At 46.7% G+C, this 18815-nt stretch overlaps 1 protein-coding gene across 2 annotated transcripts in view; it reads left to right on the plus strand.

Moving 5' to 3' along the window:
- Positions 1-15778, plus strand: part of LOC144154709 (uncharacterized) — a 54809-nt gene extending 39031 nt beyond the window's left edge. For both annotated transcript variants that reach the window (XM_077685865.1, XM_077685866.1), the window contains exons 16-18: positions 2447-2533; positions 7193-7300; positions 9524-15778. In XM_077685865.1, the coding sequence (XP_077541991.1) occupies positions 2447-2533; positions 7193-7300; positions 9524-9742 (414 nt within the window). In that variant the 3' untranslated portion in view covers positions 9743-15778. The remainder of the gene's footprint in view (positions 1-2446; positions 2534-7192; positions 7301-9523) is intronic.
- The last annotated feature ends 3037 nt before the right edge of the window (positions 15779-18815 follow it).

An 18815-nucleotide genomic window follows, 5' to 3' on the forward strand; every position in this document is an offset into this window, starting at 1 on the left:
TACCTATAGGTGTATTGGTATCATGGGCCCACTGGAGCACCAATTGAAATATGGCCAAATGCATGCCAAGGCCTTTCGTTCACTGCATTCATTTGGTCATGCTACACTTGGTTCAGCAAGTTTCTAAACGCAACGTGGTCCCACTACCCTTCAAATACCACAAAGCCGTAAGTGCTGGTTGACTGCAGCTTTATTGCCCAACAGGCTGTCGAATTTCCGGTGCATATATTCCTCGAGTCAGAGCTGGAAGACCTGCAAAAACAGTATGGCAATAATTAGAAACTTCCGCAATAACTGCACATTTTTATAAGTGTGTCTAGCTTATCGTCCAGGCGAAACATACCACTCTACGGCAGCACGCCGCTCAACCCCAACGAACTACGGTGCGTGAGTGCGCCGATGTGGTCGGGATGCTTCTAAAGCTAGACATTCCGTTTTGATTCCATCTGGATGAAACATTACCCGCGGCACTTCGTTTCATTTGTACAAAACGCTATATGCCCAGTCGTTAATCGGAACACAAAGTCCTACATGCATTTGTACTCAGTTCACACGTGGTTGCATTGATAGTGGCTTTTCCAAAAATGAAAGCGCCGCTTGTCGACCTTCTCTGCTATTTTTAATAAAAATTTTATCAGGAAATAAAAAGCATCTACAGCTTCACGATGAAAAGAAATGTATACATACCTTCAAATGCAAAAATCCGAGCTGCGTAATGCGTGCACGTTCGTCACCTCGCCGTGCGTGAAGACAATAATCCTTGAATACGAGCGACGTCGAAGGTGTCTTTACATTCTAGGGCTCCACAGATGATGTCCTCGTAACATTAAAACTAACAAATAAAATATGTGGCACTAAAATTCACAAACACGGTGGCTGGCCGCTGAGATGAACGCCCACGCCGGGGATCGTGCCGACGCGCAGGACATGGAAGAAGCCATTTTTCTTTTTCTTGCATACGAAACCTCCGTCAGGTTCATATTTTCAGAGAAGCATTATTGAGCAGTTTTAATTAATGTATTTCACCTTAAAATTATGATGCAATTTTAAAATACGGGGTTAATTATTTTGGTGTTAATTTCGATTTTGTAGGCTTTACTTTCTGCAAACATATATATAAGTACGACACACATCCTAAGAATCGGCCGTTGAATCGGCACCCAACACAAATATGGCCGCTCCGCGGCACAGCGAGGCATGGGTCAAACTCCATGCAGCGAGGTTAGAAAAATTAGAGGCAATGGTTATGAAGGCGAGCGCAGATGCTCGCGAAAAAAAATCTATAACTACTGTAGGCACAGAATCACACGCGCGGTGTTTTTTGCTTGTCGCAAGCATTGCGGGCAACCACCATGCGCCGGCGGCTGCAACTCGTTGCTACCAGGAAATTTTTTAGCGCCGGGACATTATTTTTGAGGCGTGCTAAATGCCATATGCGTGCAGCTAACGTGAATCGAATGTCTTCGGGCAGAAACATTGCTTGCAGGGCTGCAGATTAATTTTGACCACCGGTACCGATCGAGCGCCGCAGCGCGAGATCGACACACGGGCGGTTTTACCTTTCTCCTCGATATGAAAAACAACCGCTGCGGCCGGGAGCGCACCCCCGTCCTTGGGCTTTGCATCACACCGCCTAAAAAATAGCTAACAGCTCTACTTTTTATTAGTGCCTGTAAACCAATAGCACCGAATAATGTATTTGACCAATAGATATCCCCTATTGGTCTATTAGGCTGATACAACCAATAGCTATTGGTCCCACTATCCCAATAGCTTTTGGTCCCAATAGCTATTGGTCTCATTGGGACCAATAGAACCAATACGAATTGGTCTATTGGACCAATACATGTCACTCTATTGGACCAATAAATTTTGTATTGGTCCTATAGATACTCAAATAGAACCAATAGCCTGACCTATAGGACCAATACATTATTTCTATTGGACCAATACAAATTTCTATTGGAATTTTCGCTAGGGATAGCCGTGCTATGATGAAACATCATTGTCTGTTCCCACCAATCACATGTGTCCTTAGTCTGTGGCGTAAAGATTGCGCCACTGCCCTTGTAATTCAACATAGCGAATCCCCAATATAGCTAAACCCCAACATAGCAAAAATCCACCAGAGCGCCAGCTTCACTGGGCTTCCCTCTTTATGTAGTCAAGGGTTTGCATACATATCTATGCGGAATCACTCAGTACGCTGCTGAGTGCTGCATTAACCCGGGACATCCAGCTGGTTGCTTCAGTGTGAACAAGGGAGCTCCTGAAACGTCATTTCTATATCTTGGCTTTAGTCAGTGACCAGTAAACTACTTCAAACGCTTCCCTCTTCAAAGGGTGGAAGGGCGCTGATTGTTTTGTAAGCACTTGCATTCAGACTTGTGAGCAAGAAGGAACAAGAGCGCAATTACAGCGTTCATGTTTCGTGTGCCTTGGTTAGGTCCCGACCAATTCACCCTTGGAGGGGACACTGCTGGTTCAGCTGATGCTGAGGCCTGAGCACCACGATGAGCTTCGGGGCTTCTTGGTAAGTGGACGCACTCATTCCCAAAGCACTATGTCAAGGTTTGAAACATTTTGTTATGCGGGAGCATTTAACTGCTGTAACTTAGCTTACCGTAACTGCTGTGCCACCGAGGCTAATCATGTTCATATTGCTAGAGGAAGGCAGCAGAGTGCTTGCTATGAGTGTGTGCTGCTATTTGTAATGGCCTTCCAAGCTGTCATGGCATTTTCCAAGCTGTCATACCTTGTGCCAACAGAAATCTGATGCATTGTTGCAAATGACATTATTAAGTGCAACTGAGTAGCTATTAGGAAGTAGTCAACTTTTTGGCCCTTCGACAGCTTTTTTAGTGAAGAGGATCTGTGCCCATGGTTCTGCTTAAAGGGACACTCAGGTGAATTTGTCAAGCTCCTGTTTTTGCTTGCACTGCATAGACTGATGCAAATAAACACACTTTTCATCGTTTATCTGGGCGATGAGGCGGTATCTATTTTATAAAGTCTGAAAGAATAAGAACTACCATGCACGGTTTGCGGCTGCCGCATCAACTAACAGCAGTGACGTCAATACAAGGTGCTATGTGATTGGACGATGTCCAAGATGAAAGAATTCAAACCAGTTTTGATTTCGGTTCTGTGAAACAACATGCTTGGCATCCAATGTTATTGTTGGATGGGCATTCTCGATATCTCGGTAATTGGCATACTGTGCTTTTGCCATGTTGTTGGCCGTAAAATGCGTCAGCTATGCCTACCAGCACGGCTTGGAATTGTAACAATCACTAGCCGAGGCGTACGCTGCGGATGAACACCTTCCGCATCACCAGAGACACTCAAATGCGATGCGCTTTTCCCCCATCTTTGGAGCTTTCCTGGCGTGTGCCTGTATCGTAAGAGGCATGTTCGCACCAGGCCAAGAGTCGGCTGATTCAGAACTGTGTCCACGAGCAATCTGTGCTTACGGCAACACCATGCCAATGAGAACTCGCCAGCGCGTCAGTGTCAGTCTGCACGCGTTCTGCGAACTTGCTCGTTAAAGCAACACTGAAGTGATTTGTAAAAATTGTGGGATTACTAGCACAAATTGTAGTCCGGAGTGCACAGGCCATGTTTCTACCATTCTGAGTGCGTTTACGCGAATTTATTTAGTAGAAAAACCAATTAGAAAATGCTGTTCTCCTCTCTGCATCCTCGCCCATTTTCTGTGGCGTTTTCATGTGACGTCAGGAGGAGATGACTTGGCTTGACTGCGCTACTACACGGCTCAGCCGACCTTCCAGCAGAGTCAGTCAGCCCAGCGTTTATGGTGCAGCGTTTAGTCTGCCGGCCACCGACGGGTCATCGCAATTTGTTTGCTCAGTTTAAACTAAGCCATGACACATTTGTGAATGGAAGAATGTGTGTTTCTTTTGTTTGTTAGTTTGTACACTGTATCAAGCTCCCAGTCCAGGTCGCTCCACACAAACGCTGCACAAGCGCACATGCCACATGCGACGCTTCGCTGACTGGTACGCTAGTAGGAAAATCTAAGGCCACTTGAAGGCGGGAGAAGTCAGCGAAGCCAATATAGGTACTAAGGAAATCAAATCAACTGAAACTTTTACCGTACAGCATAAAACTAGGCAGCAGGAAGCACTTTTTTGCGCTGGGTGAACAAGTACAGCGGTCAGCAGCACTACTACGCATCTCCGAATGCTTTTCCGTCTAAGAAATGCAATTGCTAGAAGTGAGATATTGTGGAAATCTGGGGGACGCTTACTGCACGAGCGCTATACAACAAATAGTCACCTAAGCTGCTTGAAACGCTAAAACTAAATAAAAGTGTAAACTTGTTATATATTATATACCTCATATTTCCCTCACTGGCAGCGCTGGCCTGTGGCCGAGTGGTCTGGAGTGCTAGGTATCTTAGAAAGTTGCAAGTTCGAATCCCCGAGGGTGCACTTTTTTTTTTTTAGAGATGATTTATTTGCTTTCGGCCAATGTTTTCTATACTAAGTTCACCATTTTTGGGCCGTAACGTTCACTGCTCCACGAACGAGTTCGCAGAACGCACGCAGACTGACACTGACGCGCTAGTGAGTTCTTGTTGGCATCCTGTTGCCATAAGCACCGACTGTTTGCGGGCAGTGGGCACAGGTCAGAATCAGCAGACCCTTGGCCTGACGCGAACACGCTTTTTACGATACAGGCATGAGTGAGGCAAGCTCCAAATATAGGGGGAAAGCGCATGGCATTTGAGCGTCTGCGGTGACGCGGAGGGCGTTCATCCACTGTGTAGGCCTCGGCTAGTGATTGCTACGATTCCAAGCCATCCTGGGAGGCTTATCTTGGGCATTTTACAGCCGACAACATGGCAGAAGCACGGTATGACGATTACTGAGATATCGAGAATGCTCATCTACAGATAACGTCGGATGTCAAGCATGTTGTTTTGCAGAACCGAAACCGAAACTTGTTTGAATGCTAACCGTGGGCATCGTCCAATCATGGTGCACCTCCTCCTGTCGTCACAGCGTTTAGTTGGTTCGGCCGCCGCAGAATGCACATGGTAGTTTTTCTTCTTTCGAGCTTTATCAAATAATTACTGACTTGTCAACTGGATAAACGATGAAAAGTGTGTTAATTCGAGCCATTCTACGCAGTGCAAGCAAAAACGGGAGCTTGACAAATTCACTTCAGTGTCTCTTTAAGCAGTGAACGTTACAGCGCAAAAATGGTGAAGTCAGTATAGAAAACATTGTCCAAAAACAAAAAAAAAAATCAACCGCAAAAAGCAACAAAAAAGATGCACTATTGGTGATTGGAGCTTGCGACTTGCAAAACAATATACCGTATTTATGCGATTATAAGGTGGTCACTAATATAAGGCGAGAGTGCAGTTTGGAGAGCAAGAAGAAACTGCCATAAAATATACTGAGCTTCGAATATAAGGCGGGGTATGACTTTGAGAATACGGATTTTGGAAAAAAAACCTCGCCTTATATTTGAATAAATACGGTACCTAGTGCTCCTGACCACTCGGCCATAAGGCAGCGACGCCAGGGGTTGAAATATAAAGTATATAATGTATAGCCAGTTTACATTTGGATTTAGTTTTAGCATTTCAAGCAACTTAGATGACCATTTCTGGTACAGCGCTTGTGCAGTAAGTGTCCCCCAAATTCCCGCAATATCTCCTGTCTAGCGACTGCATTCCTTAGTCGGAAAAGTGTTCACAGATGTGTGGTCATGCTGCTGACTGCTGTGCTAGTTCACCCAGCACCGAAAGTGCTTCCCGCGCCCTGGTTTTACGCTGTGCGATAAAAGTTTCGGTTCATTTTAATTCCTTAGTACCTATATTAACTTCTCTGACTCTTCTCCCGCCTTCAATTTCCTTGTGTGCTTGTGCTTGTGTGGAGTGACTTGGACTTAGAGCTTGATAAAGTTTACAAACAAACTAAAGGCTCATTCTTCCTGGCACAAATGTGCCGTGGCTTAGTTTTAACTGAGAGAACGACTTGTGATGACCCACCAGCTGCAGGCACACTAAACACTGGGCTGACTGATTCTGTTAAAGGGTCGGTGAGCCGTGCAGTAGTGCAGTCAAACCAAACTGTCTTGTTTTGACGTCATACGAAACGTCATAGGAAATCAGCAAGGAGGATGCAGAGAGAAGGACAGCATTTTTTAATTGATTTTTCTACTGACTAAAGTCGCGTAGATACAGAGAGAGTGGTCGAAACATGGCCTAGAGTCTCCAGACTACAATTTGCACTAGTAATTTCGCAATGTTTACAAATCAATTCAGTGTCCCTTTAAGACACCTTTAATGTCACACCCTTCTCCTCTAGCCAATGAGGGTGATTGTACTGCCGCATGCTTTCAGATCTCACAAAGTGGACCATGACACTAGAATCGGCTGCAACCGGCAGCGCGAGCTTTTGTGTGCTTGCCACTCGAGGCGCGAGCGCACGTGCAGTGCGAGGAGAAGATCATGCCACGAACGTTGGCAGAGGGTTCTTGAAGATCAAGCGGGACGCAGGGTTTTTCTCTCATCTCTGTTCAGGCACAAGTTCGCCCCTGAATAAAACTCCTTTCTTTACAATTGTCTTATTTTCTATGTGACAGTACGCTCCTCTGCTCATTGATTTTGTTCCTTTCTGCAATAAGCTTATCACTGTGCCAGATATGAGGAATATAATCGGGAGTCATTGAGCATCTTATGGCCAATCAGTAGAACTGCATATTAGGACATAGGTAGCAACTGCTTCATTTTTAGAGTTTTAGTGGGTCGGTTGATGAGCTGTGTTGTCAGTAATGTGCGTCTGGTCGTGGACATTATTACACAAAAAGAAAGAATCCAGATTGCACTTGAAAAGTTCCCGCGAATAATGGAGTAGAGTTGTTTCATTTTGAGGGAGCACACGCTCATGCGGGCTAATGGCAGCAAATTAGGCTGTGCATGAGTGTCTTTTGCCCTAACTGTGCCACTACGTCTCAGAGAATGAAAGGAATGAGGGCTCATAATCAGTGTTGAGCAGAAGGCAAGTACGCCACGCTGAATTGTAAATTAAAATTAACACTTCTTTTTTGCAGGCTTCTTACATTGCAGCTGTGGCGTAAGCGATTTGTCACTTTGCACTGCCGTAATAACCAGGGGCCATTAGTTCTCTAATGCTGTGCTCTCCCGCTTGTCCAGTCCATGTTTGAAGAGGTGGGAGGATTTGGAGCATGGCACAGACGTTGGTGTGTGCTGGCTGAAAACAAGCTGTCGTACTGGCGCTACCCTGAGGACGAAACCACCAAGGCAAGTTGCATTTCTTACTCCCAGGCTTTGCACTCACATGGTAAAGACTTATTTCAACTCGGCTTTGTTTCAAATAGGCCACCAGCTCTCTGCATGATCAGAATAAAGCACGAGAAGGCAAACCAGTCAAAGCATGAAAATCCCTCAACAGCGACCAAAAAATTATAGAACGCATGCAGGCAGGACTTGTTGTACTGCCTTTATAGCGCAGGAGAAAGTTTGCTGTGGGGTGGTTAATGGTAGTTAGTGATGCGTTGTGAAAGGAATGATGAAGGCTAAATAACTTGTGGTGTTAACTTATAGCGCTTTCCATTGGGTGAACAGGAGCACTTCTAACTGCACCCAAAGTGCTCTCGCGAGTTCTGGCATCTTCCAGGGGTCGGGCAGGAGCAGGGGCGTTGTGTTTCATTGGTCGATGAGGAGCACTTTTTTGGCGCCAAGAGCAGTCGAGAGCAGTTCCCGGTGTTCCGTCGCCAGCGGCGGAGTAACAGGGAACGCCGAGGAAGTCACGTGACCTCTTTTGCGTCACTTCTGGTTTTATCCCCGGGTGGCGGAGGAAAAATGGCGGAATCCAGCAGCCACGGTAGTCGCTCAGTGCGTACGGCAGCAGCTAAGCGCGGCCGTATGGACAAGGAATTGCTGCTACTTTTAGATGGTGAAAGCACCACAGATTCAAGCGCAAGCTCATCATCGGACAGCAGCAGCAGCAGCAGCGACGACGGCGGCGACGATTTGACATTGCATGAGTTTATGTTCGAGCACCTGTTCACCCTGCCGGAGCAGCGACCAAAGGTAGAGTCGTATCTGGAAAAGACGGTGGACGCTGTTATCGTTCGCAGCTAATTTTTGGGAGACACGATGGTGACCCCTTTATCATGAACATGAACATCCGCTCGGCTTCTTCATTCGTCGCCATGCGGAAGGCGCACACAAAATCACCGGCACGTATCTGGCAAAACTGGCGAGGAATAACTGCGTGCGGACATCACGAGCGCGCGAAATGCTCCGGGAAGCGAGCGCGGGAAACGTTTGGTCACATGACTCTTGACATCTCACCCTCCCCCGCTTTTCACTGCTCCCGGAGCAGCGCGAATGTTTCATTCGCGGAACGAAAGCTCACGTCCCCGTTACTCCCGTGTGCTGCTCTGGCTGCTCGCTCCACTTGCTCCTGTTCGCCCAATGGAATTCGCCATTAAAGATCACCTATTTCGGAAAGTCAAAGTGTGTGATGAGGAGGCTCTCTCACACCTGGAAGGCATTCATGTTTGCTGCTGGATGTGTAATCTGGGGTGGAAGGAGCTTTGCTTTCTAGGCTGTGAGGCTCCAGTTTTGGGCAAGCTAATTTCAGCTCTGCTTGCAGTGTCCTCTGTGCTCTTTCGGCCTGTTCATGCACCCTCTTTCGTGCTTTACTTCTGCTTGCCTTGTCGCTTGCCTTTTGGCCCACTCCTGTCCTCGTAGACTTTGTCTAGTGCAAACTGGTTGTGCTTTTCTGCATTTTTACACGCATGCTCTCTTTCCTTCGCAGCCATCCCTCATTCTCTTTGTGCCTCTCTTTCAACCTTCTACAGTTAAAACGGCACAGGCAAGTTCTGCCTCCTCACGTGCTTCTTTCTCCTGGCTGACCCACAGATCAGTGCGGGGCAAACTCAACTGGAAGCCCTAAGAGATTAACTTTTTAAAATTCAGTTGGGAAAACTAAATGCTCCAAAATACACAGTCACACTTGCCTTTTGGAACTAGTGGCAACTGTCTAGCCATGCAAGCTTGCAAACGTTCTACTGCCATGAGGCGAGTTTACAACGCGGTGTGAACAACAGTTTCAGGACCATTCTTAGCTCTCAGTGCTTGCTTTGCATCAGTCCTGTCGCAGATGCCAGCGGATATCACGTGACCTGGCATGGTTCTGCTACAAGTGTACAGTAGTCAAAAAAGTTAACAACAAATATTGCGGCACCAGCCTATGCACAGAGCGGCAGCTTGCAATAGCGCCTGGGATGATCAGTGATTTTGGGCGCATTTGGAGAAGCCGAGTTCAGGTCAGCCTTGGTAGCACTGATTATCAGCCACAGAAGATGCGCGGGTGGCTATGGTAAGTGGCTGCACTATGTATAGGGTGGCACCTCAACCTCTGTTGTTGTCAACACTTTTGACGACTGTACATTTGTTTAGCATCAAACAGCCAGCTCCTTTCTTGGTAAGTGCAACTGTGGCACTCTGATGCAGGAACCGGTGGGCTGCCTGCAGCTGAGCCGGTGCACCAGTCCCGATGCCCGGCTCGTGTCGCGGGACGTCTGTGCACGACCGCACACGCTAGTCCTGCGCATTGACGGCCACGACCACCTGCTGTCTGCCGACTCTAAGGAGGAGCGCGAGCGCTGGTGCTCCAGCCTCACCGGAGTGCTCCGGAGCCTGCGCATCTGGGCTGGCATGGGACACAGCTGAGCCAGGCACTCCCACGGTGCACCCACTGAGAGAGTCCTGGACTTGTAGTGGTTGCCACAACCCAGCAAGAAGCACCGGTGTGCCACCCTTTGCGATTTCAGGAGTGCGCTGGGTAGCTGTGCTGATGCCACACCACTAAATGCATTCTATAATTCGGTGCATTGCATGGCGAGTTTTCGCTGGTCATTTCTTGCATTTATTTTTACCTTGTCTGGCATTTAACTCTAACTTTTAGCATTTAACCTTGTAGTCATTAGTTGTGTTTCTTTACATACTCTTTTACATTGTTTACAAATTGTGCTGAATGCTGCTGCTTAATATGTTCTCAGTCTTATTAAGGTGCGATGTTTGGTCTTTGCACCTTGGCCTGTACTGCCTGAGCCTGTTCACCTGGTGTAGCCAAATCGAAGAGGTCCATTGTGGTTGTTGCTGTTTGTCTACAAAGGTGTGTGTAAAATGACGTCCTCCAAACACCCCTTTTGGGTGCTGATGATTGATATGACCATTGTGGTCTTGTCGTCATGCTTTTGTATTTCTCATCCGGTTGTGTTTGTTGTTCTGTTGTCTGGAGGTGTAGAACTATGAATTCTTCATCTTTATGTAATGTGAGACTTGTTCTAAAACCTTCTTTTGTCAGCAATGGATATACTATGCTGCTTTATGACTATAATGATAGGGAATTAAAGGGACACTGAAGTGAATTTGTCAAGCTCCCGGTTTTGCTTGCACTGCGTAGACTAGCTCAAATTAACACACTTTTCATCGATTATCCAATTGATAAGTCGGTAATTACTTTATAAAGCGCGAAAGAAGAAAAACTACTATGTGCGGTCTGCGACGGCCACAACAACTAAAGGCTGTGACGACGGGAGGAGATGCACCTTGATATGTCCAAGGTTAGCATTCAAACAAGTTTCGGTTTCGGTTCTGTAAAACAACATGCTTTACATCCGACAGCATCGTTGGATGGGCGTTCTGGATATCTCAGTAATCGTCGTATCGCGCTTCTGCCATGTTGTCGGCTGTAAAATGCCTAAGATAAGCCTCCCAGGACGGCTTGGAATCGTAGCAATCACTAGCCGAGGCTTATGCAGTGGACGAACGCCCTCCGCGTCCCCGCAGACGCTCAAATGCTTGCCTCACTCATGCCTGTATCGTGAAAAGCATGTTCGCACCAGGCCAAGGGTCTGCTGATTCTGGCCTGTGCCCACTGCCCGCAAGCAGTCAGTGCTTATGGCAACAGCATGCCAACGAGAACTCATTAGCGCGTCAGTGTCAGCCTGCGCGCGTACTGTGAACTAGTTCGTGGAGCAGTGAACGTTACGGCCTAAAAACTGTGAACTCAGTATAGAAAACATTGGCCGAAAACGAAAAAGTCAACTTGCAAAAAAAAAAAAGGGAGAGAGAGAGAGAGAATGTACCCTCGGGGATTCGAACTTGTGACTTCCAAAATAACACACCTAGTGCTCCAAACCATTCGGCCACGGGCCAGCGCTGCCAGCATACAAGGTATATAATGTATAACCAGCTAACACTTCTATTTAGTTTTAGCATTTCAAGCAGCTTAGGTGACTATTTGTTGTATAGCGCTCGTGCAGTAAGCGTCTCCCAAATTTCCACAATATCTCACGCCTAGTGATCGCATTTCTTAGACGGAAAAGCGTTCGCAGATGTGTGGTCGTGCTGCTGACCGCTATGCTTGTTCTCCCAGCGCAAGAAAGTGCTTCGTGCTCCCTAGTTTTACGCTGTACGGTTAAAGTATCAGTTGATTTTATTTCCTTAGTACCTCTATTGACTTCGCTGGCTCTTCTCCCACCTTCAAGTGGCCTTAGATTTCCCTACTAGCATACCAGTCAGCGAAGTGTCACATGTGCGCTTGTGTGGAGCGACCTTGACTTGGAGCTAGATACAGTGTACAAACTAACAAAGTAAAGAAAGGCACATTCTTCCATTCACAAACCTGTCGTGGCTTTACTTCAACTGAGCGAACGAATTGCGACCACCCGTCGGCGGCCGGCGGACTAAACGCTGGGCCGACTGACTCTGCCGGAAGGTGGGCGAGCCGTGCAGTAGCTCAGTCAAGCCAAATCATCTCCTCCCGACGTCACACGAAAACACCACAGATAATGGACGAGGATGCAGTGAGGAGGACATAATTTCCAAATTGATTTTTCTACTAAATAAATTCGCGTATACGCGCTCAGAATGGTCGAAACATGGCTTATGGATACCGGACTACAATTCGCGCTAGTAATCCCGCAATGTTTACAAATCACTTCAGCATCCCTTTAAGCCTTGTTGGAGGTGCCAGCATTTACATGACAATTTGTAAACCTAGTACCTGCATATTTCAGTTGCGTGCATAATTTGTAAACCTAGTACATATTTCGGTTGCGTGCATTCACCTTGAGTAGAAACAAATCACATAAGATGGCATTACGATAACTGGAAACTTTTGTTTACATTTATAAGTAGCGAGAGGAGCACAGATGCGGCAAATGCGGGAGATTTTCGGCATTAAAGCACAATGTTGAACTGAACTCGAGCCAGACCCGAACCGATATTTTTTGTCAGAACTGAACTTAAACCCAAACTATAATTTTGTTTAAGGGGTACGGAAACAAAATTTTGAAGGTGATAATTTCGGAAATAGATTGGTGTGAACACACATACATCATCTGCAAAATATCAGTGGTGAATGCAGCCTAGAACATATTTAAAATCAATTTTAAAGTGTGCGAAACGCAACCGAGCAGCCAGCAGAGGACCTCGCGCAATCGACATACCCTGGATATTTTGTAAGTAAACAACATCCAAACACGTCACAAGTTTGTGTTTGCCGTTTCCGCACTGCCGGCATTTTCCGCCGGCTCACAGCTCCAATCAGAGGGCGGAGCCTCTGCTCTTGAGAACGAACGACCTGATCGTTGGCGGCGGAGGCGCCGTGATTTCGTCGCCTCATCGGGCAGCTGGCCACGACCAAAGTTCTGCAGCGATTCCAGGCACTCTATTTTTATTACTTTTTATTTACATTGGACACGAAAGCGCGCCGGAGACACGAAAAGCCCACTGAGCGAGCCGCACGGTTGCTGTGCAGACGGCGGCCACGGCCGTGAAGTGGTGCAGGCCGGCGCAGGTAGCTTGAGTGATAGCTTGTTACCGCTGCACGAAATTGGACTAAGTCCCAACCATGGCAGCTTATATGAGAAAGGAGTTAATGGTGCGATGGCGGGTAGCATTAAAAATTGTCATCTGCACCGCTTACGAGAGCGGCGCTCCAATATCCGCAGCAGTGCTAAGCCAAACACATCTGTAGGCGGACCTGTAGGCAGACTGGCCGGCTGCTCCCAGCGCGCGTCTTCACCCACTGTCTCGAGCATCGCGCTGGTCACGCATCGTTCTCTAGTCGCGGCAGCATTTGCACTCGCAGCACCTGCGTCACGTCCACGGTCGCTTTTTAATTAAGCGGCTCACGAGATAAGTACGTGGGGGCATTCGCAGAAACTGCCAGTGACGTGGATACAGTGCTACGGGCTACGGCAGCTTTGTTCACACAAAATCCATCGTTTCGCGGCACCCGCTGAAACGTAAACTGCGACTGGCCGGATTGAAAATGCCTCTAATTAAACAACCGCTGCACGCTGAAGCAAATGGTTTCTACTGGTGAAAGTAGGTCACTAGCTACTTATCGCAACAAAAAAAAAAACAAGATGCAAAATTTTTGTGTCTGCACCCCTTTAAAATGCCGAACCTGAGCTTCAACTGAACAGAAAAAAAATATCAGTGCACGGTGAAATGGTTTGAACCACATGTCATTTATAATGTGCTGTCAATGTCATTTGGGGCTTCACTCTGTCATGTACCATATTCCTCATGTATTTATCTCCTCTTGATTGATGACAAGAATATAAATGCTGCATTCTTGGTCACGAAATGGGATAAGAGATGCACAGCGATTGCAAGTGTAGTGTACTTGCACTATTCTAATTGCGCACCTTTTCTCGCTGAAAGTAGCCTGCAAATTTGTGTGTGCGTTAGAATCGGGCTCAAAAGGGAATTTGACCGCAAAGCAGCCAGCAGAATCGCCATAAACACCAACTTTTTTCAAAATCGAGTTTAATGCGATCCAAAACATTCTGTCAACATCACGTCGGTAAATTACGCTGTACTTCATCCTTAGCCAGCTGTTGCATGCACAGGTTGCTGGCTGCTACTGATTCTATTAGCACCTCGTTTCAGTCCGAAGAGGTTCTACTGTGAAGCGCAATTAAAGCATGATGTTATTTTGTTTGCCAAGATCTAGGCGAACTAAATGGCATCACGCTCAGTTGTGTGTCCCAGAGACGCATGTATGATTGGTGTAAACAAGGGAGCGCCACATTTTTATGCAAGGCATCAGCGAAAGTATTCAATGGCCCCAAGTATGGACATTTTGAAGACTCACAGGTGGCATTTGTGAAGGAGTGAAGGAGGAGCCAATGTCCTGTAACACCCCGAATTATGAAGGTCAGGGGGCTTCAATTAGGAGATCCCTTCAACTTCCTTACTGTAGTTTTTAGGCCAGCTGCAACTTGATAAGCGAGCTAAAAGCACAAGGGGTTTTCTCTGCCACAGTTGCATGCGTCCAATAGGTGTCATGTCTTTTACATCTGCATGGTAGAATCGGCGTGAAAGTACTTTTTGAGTTCTCATGAGTGAAATTGCCTGTGTCTCACAGTCAGGGGTGCATTAGTATCGTGCAAATATGGTATGTGCAAGAGAGATATTCTGTTACGTGCAACTTTGCCCTTCCTGTGTGTATACGTCTTACACCAGTTGTACGTAACATGAGAAAGCAGGCCAGAAGGCTGCTGCACTGCACACTGGCGAGAGCCTACAACTTCCAGGTGCCTGCCCGTTTGCTGCATTTCATAATTCATTTAAAAAGATTGCACACCTGGAAAGTGTAAATATCTCAAAAGCTGCTTTTTATGGGAAAAAGGGAAGGAAGGGACATGCACCAAACACAAATACTTCTTGAGCTTGTTTGCTGCTTTCAAACATTAAATAAGCACAGAACGATAACGTTGATTTTGCTTGATTGTAAAGTTTGGAAGGAAGTACACTCAGGTTTGTTAAACTTTTGTTGTGGTGATGGAGTCGTAGATGTAGTACTTCAAATATGTGTATATGAACGCACAAAAAAGTTTGTGTGCCATGATTTTTATGGTGTGATGCACAAGTGGGGTCTGTTTCCCAACAGTTCTTGGTCTCTGGCATTAGGCATGCCAAACTGGTGTAAATCATGTTTGTATGTAGTGTTATACCGTGTTACAGTGGCAGTGCAGCTCATCGGTGCAGAAAGATGAAGGGTCCGTGTATATTTTGGATATGCTGTACTGCTTTTTTTTTTAATTGAGGCCTAATCTGCAGGTTTTTATCAAAGTAATCTATTCTGAGTTATAAGAAAATGTTTGCCCATACTTATGTATGCGCGCTGTCATGGCATCCGGATTGCAATTCTCTGCATTATCGTCATGGTGAAGTGCACAGGGCAATCTCCTTTCTCAAAAGCAAACAGTGGGACTGAAAACTTTGCCTAGCTCTCTACCACACCCAAATTCTGGTTTATAGCGTAAAGTTCCATAGCTATATATGCAGGGTAGGAGTGGTTGAAGGTCCATATAATACTCCTCAGAGTAAGTGGGAGCAGGACAGAGCAAGAACAAGACAGGAGAGGAAACGTTGCTTCCTAGAGCGGCCACAAAAGGTCACAAGCGCTTGGCCGAGGTTAAGCTAGCAGCATCTGTCATGGAAGAAAATGTGCGGCTGCTGCGATCGGCGTTGTGCTGCGCTGTCCCGGAATGAATTGTGGCCGCGATAATTTCGTCCATGTGGTGCCGCTACCCTTCCCTTCTCCGTTGCAGGTACAAAGCTTTGTAGTCCGCCTTGGTTTTCATTGTGACATAATCTGTTCGCTCGCCCACGCCTGCCGCAACGGCCCATTTCGCCTCCTATATATATCCTTGCTCCGTGTCCTAGCCTATGTGGAATATATGTATATTAATACTATATGTACTGCGTGTGCGCATGGCTTTTCTTGTATATGAAAGCACTCGTCACCTGCCATCACGTTCTGTGTTCTTACCAATTACTTACGGTAGCCTTGAAATTTCACCTTTTTACCTTTGACAATGCATTGCAGTTTTACAAACATCTTATAGCATTAGCAAAGAACTTCATTTTGGAATTGCTTGGCTTAAAATGGAGTTGCATGTATCTCACTTGTGGCAGTTAGAAGAAACGTGCTAACAATCACTTTGTGTTGATACATTTCAAAAAGTCGCTAACTCTGCCTTGTTTTATATAACATTTTGCTTTTACTTGCTTGTCTTAGTAACTGCTTGTTGGCTGTTGTGTGTTATACAAAAATATAAAGCAGTGTATTTTGTCTGCTGTCTCATTATTTTTGTGTCAAGTGCGGTTTGGGATCTTCATTTGTTGCACCCATGCATTTACACCACTGTTCTGTTTCACAGTGGTCTTTTGGCAAGTTTTATTATGTGCCTACATTTATTATTTTGGAAGGTTTGTTTTCTCTTAATTTCCCAGAAAAAGTTTTTGTACTAAAGCAGTGATACAATTAGCAATGAAGTCACCATATGTTGTAGCTCTGTGCCACCCCAGAATGAAGGCAGAATCAAGGATGTGGGCCGAATAGTTCTCCAATGCTACGTACCCACCACAATGGCTCAGCGCTAAGGCATTGTGCTGCTGAGCACAATAATGTCCGCTGTCTTCCTGACCATAGGGGCTGTTTTAACACAAAATGAATAAATGCCCCATTGCACAAAATCGGTTTCGGCTATTACAAAGCATTGAATCTAAAAATGGCCATTGGCACCAAGAGAATAAAAGAAAAGAAAACAAAAACTGGGTGAATTTGGGTCTGACATTCAAACCTGTGGCCTAAGAAATGCGAGTCAAAACAGTGTCCCTTACTCCACGGCTGATCCTTGGCTCTAGCCAACTAGAGGGGGTCCAGTGAACGTGCTGCAGCCTTGGACTTGCAAACCTGTGTTACAGACATGTTCCAAGGCCTACAGGAGTGATTTTAAAATGTTAATTACACATGCAGCAAAGCATGTTTACACTTATAGTGTATACGTAGGGCTAACAGGGGTGATTGACCGAGGGTGATTGGTCATAGTAATGGAGCGAAGGACACAGTGGGAAAAGACCCATGAGAATGGTAATCAGCAGACACAACTGCACCTCTTCCCACGCTTCTGTTATGTTCTTCAGGTATAGTATACACTGGCGGCCAGCATGGCTGGCCGAGCGCAGGAAAGAGACATCCACACGCAGCGAAGTCGAGACCCAAAGTGAGTGTTTGTCAGGCACGCACGCTCATCCCTGTTGGCACACCCTCTCTCCAGTGGCAGGCTTCGTGCTACTACACGTCTGCTGTCTTTGGAGGCGTTGTGCTTGCCGATATTAGTTATTGCCGATATTAGAAGCTGGAGGTAAAGCGTTGCGCTGACTTCATGCAGCGCCCACTGCACGTGGGAAGTGCTCGGGCACCCTGGCTCTGCTGCACGTGGCTGGATAAGTTGTGCATTGTGTTCGTCAGCTGCGGTGTCCAGACCAGAAGACGCCCGGACCGGATGTCTTCGCGGGCAGCATTTGGGTCAGGTGCGTTCGGTTTCGCCTTAGCTCCCCCACAGTGGTGGTAACCCAATACGACCGCGGTGTTCCAGCTTCTTTCGATATTTTGCCGGGGCGTTGGGTCTATGATCCAGACATCCTGGTTGGTCAAAATAGCAGGGAGTTGCCTGCCATAGAAACTTGACTCCTATGGCGTTGTCCCGTAAGTAACTCCTGTAGCTGTTTTGGAGCGGCGTTGAGCGGTAGGCGAGAAGCGTTTCGTACGGGTCGTTTAGTTTTTTTCATGGACGCCTTGATAACCTTCACGGCCACTTCTGCCAGTCCTTTGCTCTGTAAGTACTGTGGGCTTGAAGTGATGTGGTGGAAATTGCACTGGCGAGCAAATTCTGCAAAAGCTGACGAGTTTGTGCGCGCGAACTGAGGCCTGTTGTCGGAGGTAACGGTCTCAGAAATTCCATGTTTTGCGAACACTGACTTGCAATGTGCGATTACAGTGTCAGATGACAGGGATTCGAAGCACACGATCTCTGGGTATCTGGAGTAGTAGTCTGTTATTATTAGCCATCAGCGGTTGTTGCAGTAGAAAAGTTCCATTGCTACTCTCTCCCATGGTCAGCTTGGAAGCTCTGTTGGCATCATGGGGAGCTTTCTGTTGGTGTTGCAGACATTGCACACAGTTGCTGATAAGCTGCTGTAAGTTGTCTCCTATGCCTGACCACCAAACTGATTCTTCGGATCGCGTTTTCGTTTTGGTTATGCTGAGGTGACCTGTGTGCAGGTCGTACAGAATTGCTTGGCGTAGGGCTTCGGGCCCAACTATTCTGTTCCCAAACATGAGCACCTCGTCTTTAACTGCTATCATGTGCAGTCCTTCCAGAACGATTTGAGTGCCTCTCTTAGATCTCAGTAGGAATGTGCCAACCATTTGTGCTGAACTTAGCAAGTTGCAGGTAGATGCTGTCCTATTGCTGTTCCTTGATGATTGCCTTGAGGCTTGCGGGTGTAGCCGGTGTCTTTGACATAACAAAGCTCACATAAGCCTCAACTTCAGCGGATAAGTCATCTTCGTGTGTTCCTTTGATGGGCGAGCGAGAAAGGGAGTTGGCTGGAATCGGGTCTTTCTTAGGGATGTATACCACATTGTAGTGGTACCGCATAAGTCGCATGCGAAGCCGTTGTAGTATGGGTGTCAGTTCCTAGAGCTTTTTGCTGCCCATTAATTCAACTAGCGGCTTGTGGTCCGTCTGGAGCTCGAAGGACATACCGAGAAGGTAATCTCTGAATTTCTCACATGCCCAGACAAGTGCCAACACTTCCTTCTCTATATAGGCGCACCTCTCTTCTGTGTCCGTCATGGTGCGTGGCACGTAGGCTACGAACTTCCAAGTGTCATCATGCTGCTTCTGATGAAGTGTGACGCCGAACC

The sequence above is a fragment of the Haemaphysalis longicornis genome, unplaced genomic scaffold (assembly GCF_048455015.1).
Source record: "Haemaphysalis longicornis isolate Haplotype H1 unplaced genomic scaffold, Haemaphysalis longicornis Haplotype H1 scaffold_1, whole genome shotgun sequence".
Lineage (NCBI taxonomy): Eukaryota > Metazoa > Arthropoda > Arachnida > Ixodida > Ixodidae > Haemaphysalis > Haemaphysalis longicornis.